The sequence below is a fragment of the Ascoidea rubescens genome (genome assembly GCF_001661345.1).
Source record: "Ascoidea rubescens DSM 1968 unplaced genomic scaffold ASCRUscaffold_3, whole genome shotgun sequence".
In the NCBI taxonomy this organism is placed as follows: domain Eukaryota; kingdom Fungi; phylum Ascomycota; class Saccharomycetes; order Ascoideales; family Ascoideaceae; genus Ascoidea; species Ascoidea rubescens.
Genome location: NW_017962915.1, coordinates 1,337,291 through 1,352,486, shown reverse-complemented (window position 1 = coordinate 1,352,486; position 15,196 = coordinate 1,337,291). Strand labels below are relative to the sequence as shown.

The following is a 15,196-nucleotide window of genomic DNA, read 5'->3' as shown; positions in this document are numbered from 1 at the left end:
TATTATTATTATTATTATTATTATTATTATTATTATTATTATTATTATTATTATTATTATTATTATTATTATTATTATTATTATTATTATTATTAAATCCCATGATATTTGTTGGTATCAATTATCAATGCGTTATGTATAGATGCATACCACTAGCTATCGAGTTAGCGTTGTTGTTTAGTGTTGCAATCATTGGCATTATGGTTATTATTAGCAATTGACACTGATGGTAATCTGTTGTTTGATAGCTTGCTACACCAGACATGATTCAATACTGAAATCACTTAAATATAATAACTACAATAACAACAATAACGACAACAACTACAATAATTACGATAATTACGATAAATCCAAAAAATACAGTGAATACAATGAATACAGAAAATACAATAAATACAGTGAATACAGTAGACACAGTAGACACAGAGGATATAATGGAAGCAGAAGTTGGTGGATATTAAATCATCAAGCAGGAATGTTGGTTGTTTGTTGCAACAATCTTGCCAAATTATGTAATAGACTCCAAAAACCCAATCCCTTATTCCAGAACCAACTCAGCATGCTACTCAAAACACATTTATCTACTTGAAAAGTGGTCTTCTTTACGACCTACTGAATAGCACACAGCGATACTGTAATAGTGATACTGTAATAGTGAGATGTAATTGGCGGCTCTGGTCGACGATCACTTTTGACGTATTCAGCTCTGTTATTTGAAATAATCACTCCCAGTACATATCAGCCAGCTTTGACAATTAACATTTGCCAACACCAACCAATACCAATCAGCACTGTAGCCATTATTGGCACTGTTCGCATCATACAGACGCAGTTACAACCCCCTATGCCCGATGGGTCTTCTAGAGAAATGAAAGCAAGTTGGATGAAATAGATTAGATTAGAGTAGAATAGAGTAGAGTAGAATTGAATAGAATAAAATAGAAAGAAATGAAATGAAATTGGCAAACACAGAGACTTGACTACAGAGACCCCAGCACAGGGACCAAGCACAGGGACCAAGCACAGGCGATAGAATCGACACAATAAGCAAGTTAGTGGAACAAAAGGGCTTAAACTGGTGCTGAAATGCAACAATGCGAGCCACTGACAATATCAAACAGTGTCAAGAAGTATCAAAGAGCACCATAGAGCGCTATTGAGTATAAACTATTGAGTATTGAGTATTGAGTATCAAAGAATATCAACAAAACAAAGAAGCAAATAGCCAGTTCTAATTCCAACAGCAGGTTTGCAGACAAGATACAAAGATGCAATAACCAAGGTCAAAGCAAAGCTGAACAGTACCTGATTGATATTTGTGTCTGATTGGGATTTGTTTCTGATCGAGATTTGTTTCTGATCGATCAAGATTCGTGCTGTTTAACAATTGCATGCAAACCCATTTACAACTGGATAGATTCGCATATAAGAGATGAGAATCCTGCTCAATTGCCCAACAATATTTCACAACCATTCTATTCCACCATCCATTGTTCATTGTGTTGTTTGCTGTCTGCTACTCACTATCCAGTTCTAACCACTGCCAACAAAACCACACAACCTGAATCTATCACTGCTACACTTGTCTCGTCGAGTTTGGAACCAAAGGTGCTGCTGACAATCACATACAATCATGCGTTTTTCGAGAGTTGCTGCTGTTGCTTCGTCAGCCCTTCTTGCTGTCTCTGTTTACGGGAGCCCATTGGACTTGGTCAAGAGGGATGCCATGGCCAATGCTGATGCCAATGCTGATGCCAATGCTGATGCCGAAGCATGTCTCCTTGGTCTTTGCAATGTCGTTGGGGGTGTCACCAACACTGTTGGCAATCTTGTTGACGGAGTTCTTGGTGTGGTTGACAACTTGGTGTACACTTTATTTGGATGTGGTGGTAACTTTGTGAGTTGTTCCACCGGAACCTGTCCAGTGCAACTCAGCTCCATCTTGAGCATTTTGAAATTGAATCTTGACTTCAAAGCCATCTTGGGCTACAGTCCTCCAGCTGGATACATACCTGCCACAGGCCTTATCAGAGACTGCTGGGGATACGTCTACAACCAAAACACGTTCAACATCATCAAGGCCACGCCAGTATTCGGATTCACCATCACCAACAACATCAAAGTTCCTATTGCTACTACCCGCTACAAAAGTGGCACCAAGACCATCACTGAATATGTTCCATGCACACAGTGTGCCCAAGCTACTCACACCACATTAGCTCTTGATTATGCCGGTGAGTTCTGGGGCGAAGGATGCAGCCAGGTGGGCGACAAGTTGGCTGAAGTTGTCAGCAAGCCAGTGAAAAACATCCAGAAATGGGGTGTTGTGTTTGACCAGGACAACAAGCAAATTCCAATCTACGGGTTCACCAAGATCGGCAAGAGACCTGTTCCATTAGTCACCAAGATTGTGAACAGATCCACCTACACAGTTCCATGCACACCATGTCTTCGTGCCACCTCGACCTCGTTGTCGTCGCAGTACACGTCGTACACCACCACCGGGGCCACATATGCTCCATGCGTTGAAATTCCTACTCCTCACTGTTCTGCTATCAATTAAACAGGGTCGAGTGAGGTCTCGGACGAACATGTTTGGTTGGCCAGCTTCGATTGAAATCAGTCGCTGATGAGTCGCTGATTTGAGTTCAATGGACTTTGGTTTGTTTGATTTATATTATTTTGAAGTAATTATTGTTATTTTTATATCACATTTATCTTTTTATTTATCTTTTTTTTTCAATAGCATAATATTTTAAGTTTAGTGAGTGAAATTAAGTTGTAGATTAACGCGCTTTTATGTGATGTTTGGTGGTGCAATGCGGTAAGCAAAGAGTATAGGTAAATTATTGAATTTGAAAAAGAGGAGTGTTGAGTGAATATTGTATAAAAGAAAACAAAAAAAAAAATGAATAGACAAAAAATTAAAAAACGGAGAAAAGAATATATAGTAAAACTAAGATTAAGCTGAAGAGCTTAATGAGTGATTGAGGAACGATTAGAAGATTCATAAATTGTTATTAATATTGTCAGTGGAGTTATTGTTATTGGGTAGATTTAAGTTTTTGAAGTTTTTGGTAGAGACATCAAAACTGGTAAATTCGTTTTTAATATCACGAACAGCTTGGTCTAGTAAAAGTTTGGCGTAAAAACGATGCAACCACATTGTGAATTTGGGTAATATTTTGCCATCGTGATTGAACTTGTTATATTCATGAGCACAAGTGAAATAAATTTTGAATTTTCCATTTTCATTGTTGGTATTTTTGTTGGGTATAAAGTGTATGTATACTTCATGGTAACCACCGTTCATCAATCTCCAGGGGTAGCCATATTTGGCGATTTTTTCAAAGAAAGAGACTAAAGAGGGAGGATATATTTCCCATTGCAATAGATTTGAGTTGGAAGAAGATTTGATGAGTTTAAGAATGTTTGCAATATTGTTTTCAGTTTCGTTGTAGGGATCGTTATAAACGATATTTGAGCGAGGAGGGGTATTTGCTAGGTCTATAGGTTTTTTCAAGTTTTTAGAATTGCCAATCAAACTGACTTCGGCTTTGAATAAATTTGTGTTGAAAAACTTCAATAAAATGTGGTCGTTCAAGGTTTTCTCATTTTTGAATAAATCAATTAGATTAGAGGATAGGTTGATTTCCTCACTTATAAAGGTGTCGCAATAGGCAATGTATTTGTCACTTAGAGATTTCTTTTTTTTGTAGTCTGATATAACTGACTGGATTAGCATATCATTGGGCAAGATATATATTGGAAAGTTGTCGTATTTTGAATTTAAATTGTATGAATAGACGGATAAGGGAACACCTATCACAAAAGCAGAGTATTTTATTAGTGATTTAAACTTTGACATTTTCAGAAGCAAATTGAATGAAGGAAGAGAGAGCTGGAGAAAGAATTGGAAAGCCCCTAAAACAGCACAGAAAAGGGATAGGGAATAAGAGCAAACAATCTTGAAACTCAGGCCAAAAACAACGAGGTGAAGAGATAACAAAAAGGGACTGGGAAATAGAAGAATATATGTAACTGCGTAAGGAACTTAGATATTAACTTTTTGGGTGCTGAGGCAGTTGGAAATTGTTGAGTCGTAATGATTCCACTCTGACTTCTGAGCACGGCCGGCCACGGACGGCACGCGGAAACGCTGCGGACGGTGTTTGTGGCCTCGTGGAGACACACGTGAACACGGATGTGTGCGGATATACGCGGACGGACGGAGCAGCGGAGGACAGATGTTGAGCTGGACTCAGAAAGCGATAAGAAAGCAGCAGAGGAAGAGGAAGCACAGGCACCAGAAACAGCAGAAAGCACCAGAAACAGCAGAAGAGAGCCCTTCCGACGAAGCAAGAGCAGAAGTAGACGCAGAAACAGGAGACCCGGGGGAAGCAGAAGAAGCAGAGGACGCAGCGTTTTGTTTCTTCTGGATATCGTGGGCCTGAGACACACTGTTCTTATTCCATAATACACTATAACCTAATATCCTCTTTGGATCGTCGTTATAGCTTCATTCGACTACTTTGTTGTCTAATTTAATTCAAGTCTATTTTAATTCAGCTCTATTTTAGTTCAAGTCTAGTTTATTCTGCTTCAGATAAATTGGTTTTATATTGGTCAACAATCTCGCTCACTTGCTGCTTTTTCTTATATCATTTTCCTTTACTTCCATACCTCAACCATTTAATCATTTATTTGCTGCTCTATCATCCACTAACTGCTTTTGGTGTCATTGCTTTTTTTTTGGCTTTTGGGTACTTTTGTTCCAATTTGCTGCTTTGCAAATTACCAAATTAAACAATCACAGATTCACAAACACTCCCTTCTTCGACATATCGCATTTATACCACTATAACGGTTACTTTCAATCTAATTTGAATTATTTTAACTGGTTTTAAAATTAGTAAATACTGGATTGATACTCATTACCAAACCACTCTTCTCTTTCCCAATTTCAATCCAGCTAATTTACTTCATTTCGGTCCTTTATCCTATTTTTTTTTTTAAAAAAAACACTCAAATTTTCCATCAATTATGACGAACATCGATATAAATCTAAACTCATTTTTTTTCACTCCATTTTTTTTCTCTTTCAAATTCCCAAATGCAAATACTAATGGTCAAAATACCCAAAATAACGAATCGCCTCTTGACGATGAAACCGGCCAGTGTGAACTATTTGGTTCGTTTTCAATATTAATTCAAACTTTACTAGGTCTTCTATCCCTATCCACTCTAATTTATAAAAGATATAAAGAGTTCCCTAATCGAAGACCCTGGAAAATCTGGTTTTTTGATGTATCAAAACAAGTCTTTGGTTCAATCGGTGTTCATTTTATGAATCTATTATTCAGCTATTTTTTATCAAAACTCTTGAATTTAGCTTTCATAATAGAATCAAAAAATAATGATAACGACGAAAATGACGATCAATGTAACTGGTATTTCATCAACGTCTTGTTTGACACTACCATCGGTGTCCCCATACTATGGTTTTTTCTCTACATAATATACAAAGTATCAAAAAATTACTTGAAAATCAAAGGTATAGATTCCGGCCAGTATGGCTATCCGCCAAAATTTATCAACTATCTTAAACAATTGTTTATCTATATTTTGGGCTTGTTTTTAACAAAGATCATAGTCTATTCATTATTATACTCTTTACCGATTTTCGCTCAAATTAGTGATTTCATCTTGAATAAATTTGACAGATTTCCAAATTTCCAAATTTTTCTCGTCATCTTCTTGTTTCCTTTAATAATGAACACTTTGCAATATGTTTGCGTGGATAACATTATTCAAAGTCCAGAATATAAAGGTTTGAAAAGCAACCACTATCAAAACTATCACAAGAATATCAACAAATCAATACACCATTATCATTCCAACTATGGTTCAGTAAATAATGATAATAATCAGATTGGCAATATTGATGGCAATATTGATAACAATAATAACGATAATAACACCAGTTTTGACATCAATGATAATAATACCAACCCGCCCTCTATAATTAACATCGACATTGGCAGACTAACAGATCATAAATCTAAAATAGACAATAAAACTGAAAATGATAATGAAAATGAAAATGAGAATGAGAATGAAACCGGATCTGGATCTGGATCTGGATCTGGATTCGAATCGTTAAGTTCAAATACTTATGTAAACAACTTTGGTGACGAGGAAGAATTTCTCCATGATCAGCTAGTGAGACAAACAACAAGATCCTTACTAAGAGAAGCCGGTTTATTAGGTCAGCCTGAGCCAGAAATTTTGGAAGGCGAGTTACTATTGCATAGAAAATATTAAAATTACCATTTGAATTAGTTTAACATTTTTTTTTTGCCAGAAATAATATATTTATAAATCAAGAAGGGCGAAAAACAATGAAATTTATTCATTATATTTATTCATTATTACATATATATTTATTTTTTTTATCCAACATAATTGTTCACTTCTTTGGTTTTTTGCTCAACAAATTTTTCTCGATAATATCTCGAACAACCACTCTTTGCATACTTTTCTGAAAAAAAACAAATAACTAAGCAATCAACTATCATTGTTAAGAAAACGACCCGCAAGAAGATTATAAAATGACTCTCCTTGAATTGACGCCATTTCTAATTCCAAATTTGTAGGTTTTCTTGAGCCATCAGGACCTGCGAACGTTCCAGCGCCCCAGGGAGAGCCTCCATGGACTTCATTCAAGTTTGTGACTAATGGAAAAGTGTTCTTGTATCCTAAAGGCACAAAAATTATTCCATGGTGGCACAACGTTGACAAAGCATTCAATACAGTAACTTCTTGACCACCGCCAGGCGTGCCTGTTGAAACAAAAACCCCAGCAAATTTACCAAATAACTCTCCATTTTTCCAGAGCCCTCCAGTTCTATCCCAAAAAGTTTTCCATTGAGCAGGAAAATTTCCATATCTTGTTGGAATTCCAAATAAAAACCCATCATACTTTTTCAATATGCTAACATCGTTGAGAATTGGCACATCAGATTTTGGCTTAGCTTTCATCATTTTCAATACTTGGTCTGATAGTGTTTCTGGGATTTGATAGATATCAGCGCAACCGCCAGCTTTAACAATCCCGTCAAGAACAGCTTTTGCCATAATTTCGCTACAATAGATTCAAAGAGTTCGAAATATAGTTAGTGTCTAATTTTTTTTCTCCAATGCTTAATGAGTTGTTTAGCACAACCGAAGCAGTAAAATCTACCTGTGTCCGTATAATGTGTAAAAGATGATTGCAATTTTTGGCGCCATTGTTGTTGTTTGATATCCAGTTGTTGGTTGTGTTGAATTGATCAGCGTCAATATTCCCAGTGTCTTCACCTGTTGTCAGTTTCAATAAACAGCAGAAGAAGGGTAAGAAAAGAAGCACCAGAAGAAAGATAAGAAAGAAGCAGCGTCGACAACTCCAAACTGTATTTATATACTTTGCTTCCAAACACAAAAAACAGCCGTCGCCAGCTCCACGGGTCGGCTTCTTCTTTAATCTCCAGCCATTCAAATTTTTTCCAATCAGGATTATTTTCATCAGCAATATCTTGTCGAATATCAACAGAAATCAATGAGTAAATCTGTAATATAGTTAAATGATTAAGGTGAATATCAGCTATATTCATTATCCTTTAGGGTCATTACTAAACAATCACAGCCGGAAGTTGTTTTTACCATACACCTCAAGATTTATTTCATCTTCCATTTTTATTAAAGGAAAAACACCAGATTGCAAAAATCTTGAGAATAATCTTGAATTGAATAATCCGAATGAGAAAAAAATAAATTGTGACAAAATCGATAGGATAAAACAAGAATCAGCACAAAATGGAACTTCCACTCAAAGTGAAATGCAAAAGAGTGAGGTGAAATTACAGCTCGACCAGTCATTTCTGAGTGCAAGCACTGAAGAAATGATAAACAATCAAGTTATTCCAACCGATAATCGAACTGGGAATAAAACTGAGTCTGTATCTTCAAATAAAACAGAACGTTTGATAACAGGTATTGGAAACACAACGGCAGAATTAAAAGAGGAAACTGAAAAAGAAGACATTCAGAATGGAATACAGACCATCAAACCTAGAAATAAAATTAAAAACACCAGTGAAAACTGGACAAAATTACAGGATCTAAATTTGTTTAAATACATTGGCAGCGACTATCAAACTAATCACATTATTGGAAAAATTGCTGGCAAGAATGCATATAAATCGCTAATTTCCATGCTTTCGAAAAATAATAAAATAACTAATAACTCATCTTTCACTGAGTTCAATCCTTTTGATTATGATGATTATTTGTACCTTTTGAGTGGGACGCTCAAAAGAAATGTATCCAGTGGTAAGGAGTTCAAGATTAACAAGTATCAAATGTTCATTCAGAAAAATGCTGAGAGACTATCTCAATTTCAAAAAGAATTTAATGGCAAGCACAAGGGTCACAGTAATAGCAAATTTAACAAAGAAACCAGAGAAGCATACAAAACCCTACTCTCAAAACTATTCAATAACATAATTTCAGAATGCTATTTTGATCAAAACTTGGAAACAACCACTCGAAAATTGAACACATTTAGTAGAATGGATGAAAAGCCTGGATTTGGTTCATTGGTACAGTTTGTTGACAACAGCCACTTTTTAGCGCTAGGAAGTCGTTATCCAAATGTATTAAATTTCGGGTTGGTGATCAATGAACAAAAAACATTGTTTAATGACTTGACAGGTGTTAGTGATAGTGGCGCTAAAGGCAATTTTAATAAGAGTCAGAATTTATTTCTCAAAAATACTATTCCAGTACTAACAATTGATAAAAAAGTCGTTGACATCAGGCCAAACCAAATTAGTTTTCAAATTAACTCATTTTTCGACCAGCATAAATTATACGATATAATCAGCGAAATTGATAACATTGAAAAGGCTTTCACGTTTAGAGAAAATCTTTTAAACTTTTTGATAATGTTTCTTGTTGAATTCAACTTGTTAGCTTCGAAGATGATGAACGATATAGATTTACAGGTCAAATCGGCATTTGATAGCTTGTCCAATGAAAGCTCAATTAATACATTGAACTTGGCTTATTTCATGGTAAATTTGCCATTTTTTAAAAATAATAGTAACTCAAGTTTTATACTATATTCTTATAACTTCTTTGATATTCCTATCCTAAATGCTATACTATTCTATGCACTCCACTTATCAGTTATTAATAATCCTGTGCGGTTTTTGCACTTAAGCTCTCCGTTATATTTACCATCTACAAAAGCTAATAATCAATCAAGTAACTCGATTGTTCAATCCAACGGATTGATAAACTACAACTACTATTTAAATACATCAAAAAATGTAATTTGGATAAAGCACGCTATGCAAATTTTGGATGATGATAAAAATATAAAAAATGTACAACATTATGTTGATCTTTTTTTAGTTAAATACCTTGAATGTATCTGGGCTATTAATGAAAAGGGACAGGAAGACTACCAGGTAGATATGAACTCAGTCATAAATAGTGTTTTCATATCAGATGAGGAGTTACAATATCTTACTAGCATTATAACTTTGATGAAGTACTATGTCATGTATCCACATTATGAATTGGGAAAGTATGTAAAAAAAATTGTGGGACCATTGCTAGTGTACGAAAAGTCTCGTTTGATTTCAACGCAGAATTTGAATTATTTGAGCAAAGCTCATGGTTTATTTTACAATCCTTTAACTAGAGACTATCAATCTTCCAACTTCGGTTTCAATATCAAAGTTCTGGAGAATATAACAGATTCTGACTACTTTACTGATGCGTTATTATCATCAGATCCAACTATCAATGAAGATTACTTGAAAAAATTCAATTCGATTCGAACCAGTCCTAAGACTGTACACTACTTTTTAAAGCTATTCGGTGTTTATGACAAGAATAGTGATATTTTTTTGTCAAACAGTTTGATAATTGAAACGCCAGCTCGAGAGGCTCCTGCTGTTTCTCGATTGCAAATTGACGCCCACATAAAGGCACTTTGTGAGCAAAATTATTTTAATTATTCTGTTTCTCAGAGATTACGATCGAAAAAAAATGAAAAACTTGATCCCAACAAATACAGTAGCGCAAAAGGTGCTAATGTGGGAAATTTCGATTTTTTTCATCATCTTCGATCAAATGAAACAGAAATTCCAACTAAAATATTTGGCTTGCCGAGCAAGTTTATACACGATTCATTAGGTTTGCCATCTTATTGTTCTGATATGGGGGTTTCCTTAGAGATGGTTGACTCAAGGAACTGGAAATTGAAGTTTTATATTCCTGATATTGGAAGCTTCATTGCACCAAACTCTTACCTCTTTGAGAAAATCACCCAAAACTGCTCACTCAATTTTGAGATAGGAAATGAGTTTTTCCATTATTTGCCAAAGAACATTATATATCAACACTGCTTAAAGTGCAAGTCGCATAGGGAGGTAGACTACTCAAGCAAATATTTAAATGTTAATGAGGACCCAGATTCAAACTCGAATTTTGATTTATTGTTTGATTGGAGAGGCCAAAACATTACCCAGGTTTTGACATTGACATATAACTACAAAAACGAGATTGAAGATCCATTTAGGTTGGAAAATGAAGTAGAGATAAAACTTGAAAACATTGCACATAGTGATATAAGAGTGTTAAGAATGAAAGAATTAGATGAAGTAATCAACGAAAGATTCAGTCTTTTGAATAAATTTGGGCTTTTGAATAGTACAAACGATAATTTTGAAGAAGAAATGGAAATTGATGAGTTGACCCGACAAGAAAGGGATTTGATATATCAAATCTACCAGGTAGTTTTGACAAAACATGAGGAAAGAACCCAAAATGGAAACTCCTTAGAATCTGAAATTGAAAATAATTTGCCCGAGCTAAAATTAAATGGTGAGTCAGTGACAATGGCACCAAACAACTATACAGCAAATAAAGTTGATATTTTTTTAAAGGAGTTGCGGTTGATGATTGATGACTTTGTAGCAAGGTTTGCAGCAGACAACAAAATCCCTATGTTAATCCATGGTCAATCATTGATTGGTTTTGGCAACACTGGTGTGGAGGAGACATACAATAATGAAGCTTTAAATCGTTTGTATAAGTTTTTTAGTGGACACTATCAGAAAGATTCAAATCAGTTAAAAGAAACACCAGATATAAAGGATTCGGAAAACTTGAAAAATTTTAAAAACTTAACATATTCCAAAAATTTAAAAGCATTCATTCATCGAACCACAGATAAGTGGACTAAAGTATCTGAAAAAGTGCCTAGTCTGTCAGAAGATGGTAGAGAAGTGGTTACATCCCACAGCATTCATCCTCGATACTTTGCCACAAGTTATGAGCATTTTACTCTTTGTAAAGATATAAATGGTAATGTTGCAGACGTGCCGTTTTTGTGTGGGGTCAATTATTTGAATAAAGAAAGAGTAATAACCGATGTTTGCAAGAACAAAGATGATTATGTGCACGAAAAGTTGGGGTTGATAAAAGGATATGTCAAACTATCCACGCCATTCGAGTCCATTGAGACTTTGATCAATAGCTGGCAGATAATACTTTATTTAAATGATAAGTTTTTGGACTTCTTCTACGGATACCAATACCAGGAGAAGTACAAGCGATTTGATCCCAGTTTATTGAAGATGAAGGGATACTTGAAGAAATATTCGTCAAGCGAGTTGAAGGAACTATATTATAGCAAAGTTCACAACAAGAACGAGCGGTTGATGTGTCTCATTGACTACAAGGTCAAGAAATATTGGACGTTGTACTATATCAAAAAGCAATACAAAGAGCAGCCAGACTTGGGGTGGTCATTTGAGTGCGTGGTTCTCAATAATTCACAGTTTCCTGATTACTCGGTTGGATACTGCCAGCAGTTGGGAGTGGATGTGGAATTGCTATCACTAAACAAGCAGCATCATTTGGTGGTTGGTGATAAAGTGATAGCAGACAAGATAGTCAAGCTTGAGCCTGTTGAGGGCCGAATAGTGATGTTAATTGCACTGTAAATACCAATTGTAAATATCAGTTGTTAATACATACTGTACATAAAAAATATGAGTAATGACAAAAGAATTTAAATTAATGCGATTGGAGATTGTGGCAGTGGATAGCATCACCAAGCCAAAGGCAACCAGTTGTTTTGTTTTGCAATCAAAACGATTTTATTCTCATTGTATAACTCGATAAACTGCTGGTCGAGAGGTCTCACTTTTGGAGCAGCAAATCTTCTATACTCGTCAAAGATCATTGTGAGGCTCCATTTTTGTAGTCTCCTTATGCAACCAACCAAGCAACCAGTTCTATGTTTTCCTCTATTACAATGGATCAACAAAGGGTGGTTATCTGGATTGATAGCAATCTCCAAGGCCTTGGTTATAATATCTTGTTCAATATTGACAAAAGGTTCTTTGTTTCCAGGCATACCAATTTGAAAAAAATTGATGTTTTGATTATTTAGAAAGACTAGATTTTCCATTGGATATATCTCTGGGATTAAAACCAAGATTGATTTGAGATTTAATTTTTTCAAAAAATCAAAGTTTTCGATCCGTGGAAATGATGATCTGTAAATTTTGCCAATAACAGGAGAAAAATTTTCTGGCGGCTGCAATATTATTTTTGGAGTGAGAAAGATTTTGAAATTAGTATTGGTATTATCATCTATGGATAAATCAGGGTTCAATTTTTTCCTCAACTTTTTAGCCTTTTCATTTTCATATAATTGAATTGTTTTTTTCAAGTAAATTATATTTTTTCGTTTTTTGTTATTGAGTTGGTATTGAAAGTTCTTTTTGTAGTTAATATAATCCAGATAATCGTCTTTTTCGACATTTTGATGAGAAAAATCATTGTGATCAAGTTGATTGTGATCAAGTTGACTGTTAACGACAGCATTAGTATTAGTATTAGTATTAGTATCAAGACGATGGTTATTGTCCAAAAGTTTGGGTGTAGTGTTGTAAAAACTGTCATGTTTAGTGATACTCTCAGGTGTATTTTCAAGATTAGCATTTGGGATGAGATCGTCATGTAAGCTTAATTTAGTAAAGTCATCATTTAGGGTTATTAGATTGGGGTTGTATTTGGGATTTATATCAGGTTGTTTTTCCTTTTGGTGAAATATTGAATATCTATTCTGGTTATTATCAAAATTCGCTATGGTGTCTTGAGCAGTGTGGATATTATTATCGGGTAGTATATAATTATTCAACTGTTTTATTTTTGCACTCAGAATTGGACTGTGATCAATAAAACCGACATCTTTTGGTTTATTAAGCATTTTTGATCTAGTGGATTCAATAGGTTTTGGAAATTAATTTAATCAATAACTTGTACTTTGGATGATGAAAATTTTCAATAAAATTCGCTTGAAATATGATATTGTGAATTTTATTATTATTTTTTTTTTTTTGAAAAAGCTGGTATAAATATTGAATTTATTTAGATGTATTCTAGAGGAATAATCGCTGGAGCGAAAGATAACAGCAAGAAAGGAAATGGGTCTTGTGATATGAAACCTTGAAAATAAGGAGATATTTGGATATTTGGATATGTGGATATGTTGATTTGGGTAATGAAACCCTTTCACTGCTCAGTAAATAAACTTATTGCGTATGAAAGCAAATTCTAGACAATATTTTGAGACAATCTGATGAAGAAATATGTCTTTTTGCTATACAAAACGATGGTTCACAACAGTCTTACTTTTGCAGCCTAAAAAGAACACTAAAGAGAAGAGTGGGATGCAACACAAATGGAACCAATTGAGAGAGGCACAGCGAAAAAAAGGAGCAACTTACATCCAAGAGTGAAAAGTAATATACAAATAAATTAGAATAACGTAAGGATATAAAATAAATTAAGACATATAAGATATATAAAAAACTAGTGTAAAACAATTATCATTAAAACCCAAATGAATCCGGCAGAAAAAAAAAAGCAAATTGCTCAAATAATTAAACAAATCTAAGAACGTTCACCTCTCAATCTTCTAGCTAATTGAATATCTTTCTTTTGGATGGTAACTCTTTTGGCGTGGATAGCGCATAAGTTGGTGTCTTCAAACAAGGAGACCAAGTAGGCTTCAACGGATTCTTGGAGAGCACCAATAGCAGAACTTTGGAATCTCAAGTCAGTCTTGAAATCCTGAGCAATTTCTCTGACTAATCTTTGGAAAGGCAATTTTCTGATCAACAATTCAGTGGATTTTTGGAATCTTCTGATTTCTCTTAAAGCAACGGTACCTGGCTTATATCTGTGGGGTTTCTTGACACCACCGGTAGATGGAGCAGATTTTCTAGCAGCCTTGGAGGCTAATTGTTTTCTTGGGGCCTTACCACCAGTAGATTTTCTTGCGGTTTGTTTAGTACGAGCCATTGCAGTAGATGTGACGAAGTTGGTTGGTTCAAAAGACTCTTCTCTCGGTGGGAGGCAAGCTCTACAGCTTTATATACCTTTTTTTGTCGGCGCTTAGAGCCTGTGCTGCGATGTCCGCCCCTGGGTAAACATCTGGACCCGGGCTGAGATGTGCCGCACTGGGTGTAGATCGTGGCACGGGAAGCCGTTGCCGCCGGGCGTGTGTTTCAAGAGACTTAAATATGCCTGTTCTGCTGTGGTGAGTGTTCAACGAAGAGTGTTCAAAGAAAGCTGTAGAATAGAACATTCGTGGTTTTGCAAATAACAATGTCTGGTCGTGGAAAAGGAGGAAAGGGTCTTGGAAAAGGTGGTGCCAAACGTCATCGAAAGATTCTCAGAGACAACATTCAAGGTATCACCAAGCCTGCTATCAGAAGATTAGCCAGAAGAGGTGGTGTCAAACGTATCTCAGCTTTGATTTACGAAGAAGTGAGAAATGTTCTTAAATCGTTTTTGGAGAACGTCATCAGAGACGCTGTCACCTATACTGAACATGCTAAGAGAAAGACTGTTACTTCTTTAGATGTGGTCTATGCATTGAAAAGACAAGGAAGAACATTGTATGGTTTCGGTGGTTAAATCTTGAAATGCTTCAGATGCTCTGTTGATGGTTGTGGTGTTACGTCTGTATTGCTGGGAATCACAATTGGTCTTTAAATTCACTGTAATGAAATCATCTATTATAATGATCCTTATCTAGTTTTGTGTTTTTTTTCTTATTACT

General features: G+C 35.2%; 8 protein-coding genes across 8 annotated transcripts; 4 read left to right on the top strand and 4 right to left on the bottom strand.

Moving 5' to 3' along the window:
* Positions 1 to 101: 101 nt before the first annotated feature.
* Positions 102 to 2,566, top strand: ASCRUDRAFT_7219 (uncharacterized protein; the record flags this gene model as incomplete). Its single annotated transcript, XM_020192037.1, has 3 exons — positions 102 to 163; positions 262 to 401; positions 1,674 to 2,566. The coding sequence occupies 3 exons, from the start codon at positions 102 to 104 to the stop codon at positions 2,564 to 2,566; spliced, it is 1,095 nt and encodes a 364-aa protein (XP_020048997.1).
* A 222-nt stretch (positions 2,567 to 2,788) lies between these two features.
* ASCRUDRAFT_137327 (uncharacterized protein) lies at positions 2,789 to 4,051 on the bottom strand. Its single transcript, XM_020189121.1, has one exon. It carries the CDS (start codon positions 3,869 to 3,871, stop codon positions 3,011 to 3,013), a length of 861 nt encoding a protein of 286 aa, XP_020048996.1. The 5' UTR covers positions 3,872 to 4,051; the 3' UTR covers positions 2,789 to 3,010.
* A 1,127-nt stretch (positions 4,052 to 5,178) lies between these two features.
* On the top strand, positions 5,179 to 5,829 carry ASCRUDRAFT_24274 (uncharacterized protein; the record flags this gene model as incomplete). Its single annotated transcript, XM_020189842.1, has 1 exon — positions 5,179 to 5,829. A coding segment is annotated over one exon (651 nt), but the record flags the coding sequence as incomplete, so codon positions are not given.
* Positions 5,830 to 6,570: 741 nt separating this feature from the next.
* On the bottom strand, positions 6,571 to 7,293 carry ASCRUDRAFT_32718 (minor allergen Alt a 7; the record flags this gene model as incomplete). The annotated part of the gene is made up of 2 exons (XM_020190379.1): positions 6,571 to 7,147; positions 7,247 to 7,293. The coding sequence occupies 2 exons, from the start codon at positions 7,291 to 7,293 to the stop codon at positions 6,571 to 6,573; spliced, it is 624 nt and encodes a 207-aa protein (XP_020048994.1).
* A 332-nt stretch (positions 7,294 to 7,625) lies between these two features.
* ASCRUDRAFT_7215 (uncharacterized protein) lies at positions 7,626 to 12,062 on the top strand (the record flags this gene model as incomplete). Its single annotated transcript, XM_020192034.1, has 1 exon — positions 7,626 to 12,062. The coding sequence occupies one exon, from the start codon at positions 7,626 to 7,628 to the stop codon at positions 12,060 to 12,062; it is 4,437 nt and encodes a 1,478-aa protein (XP_020048993.1).
* Positions 12,063 to 12,169: 107 nt separating this feature from the next.
* Positions 12,170 to 12,661, bottom strand: SIW14 (putative tyrosine protein phosphatase SIW14; the record flags this gene model as incomplete). The annotated part of the gene is made up of 1 exon (XM_020190340.1): positions 12,170 to 12,661. A coding segment is annotated over one exon (492 nt), but the record flags the coding sequence as incomplete, so codon positions are not given.
* Positions 12,662 to 14,022: 1,361 nt separating this feature from the next.
* ASCRUDRAFT_32770 (histone H3) lies at positions 14,023 to 14,433 on the bottom strand (the record flags this gene model as incomplete). The annotated part of the gene is made up of 1 exon (XM_020190382.1): positions 14,023 to 14,433. One exon carries the CDS (start codon positions 14,431 to 14,433, stop codon positions 14,023 to 14,025), a length of 411 nt encoding a protein of 136 aa, XP_020048991.1.
* Positions 14,434 to 14,739: 306 nt separating this feature from the next.
* HHF2 (histone H4) lies at positions 14,740 to 15,051 on the top strand (the record flags this gene model as incomplete). Its single annotated transcript, XM_020190332.1, has 1 exon — positions 14,740 to 15,051. One exon carries the CDS (start codon positions 14,740 to 14,742, stop codon positions 15,049 to 15,051), a length of 312 nt encoding a protein of 103 aa, XP_020048990.1.
* Between the last annotated feature and the right edge of the window lie 145 nt (positions 15,052 to 15,196).

Bases quoted from the DNA above. Each gene is read 5' to 3' on its own strand.
- ASCRUDRAFT_137327 (XM_020189121.1), bottom strand. From the start codon at position 3,871: ATGTCAAAGTTTAAATCACTAATAAAATACTCTGCTTTTGTGATAGGT.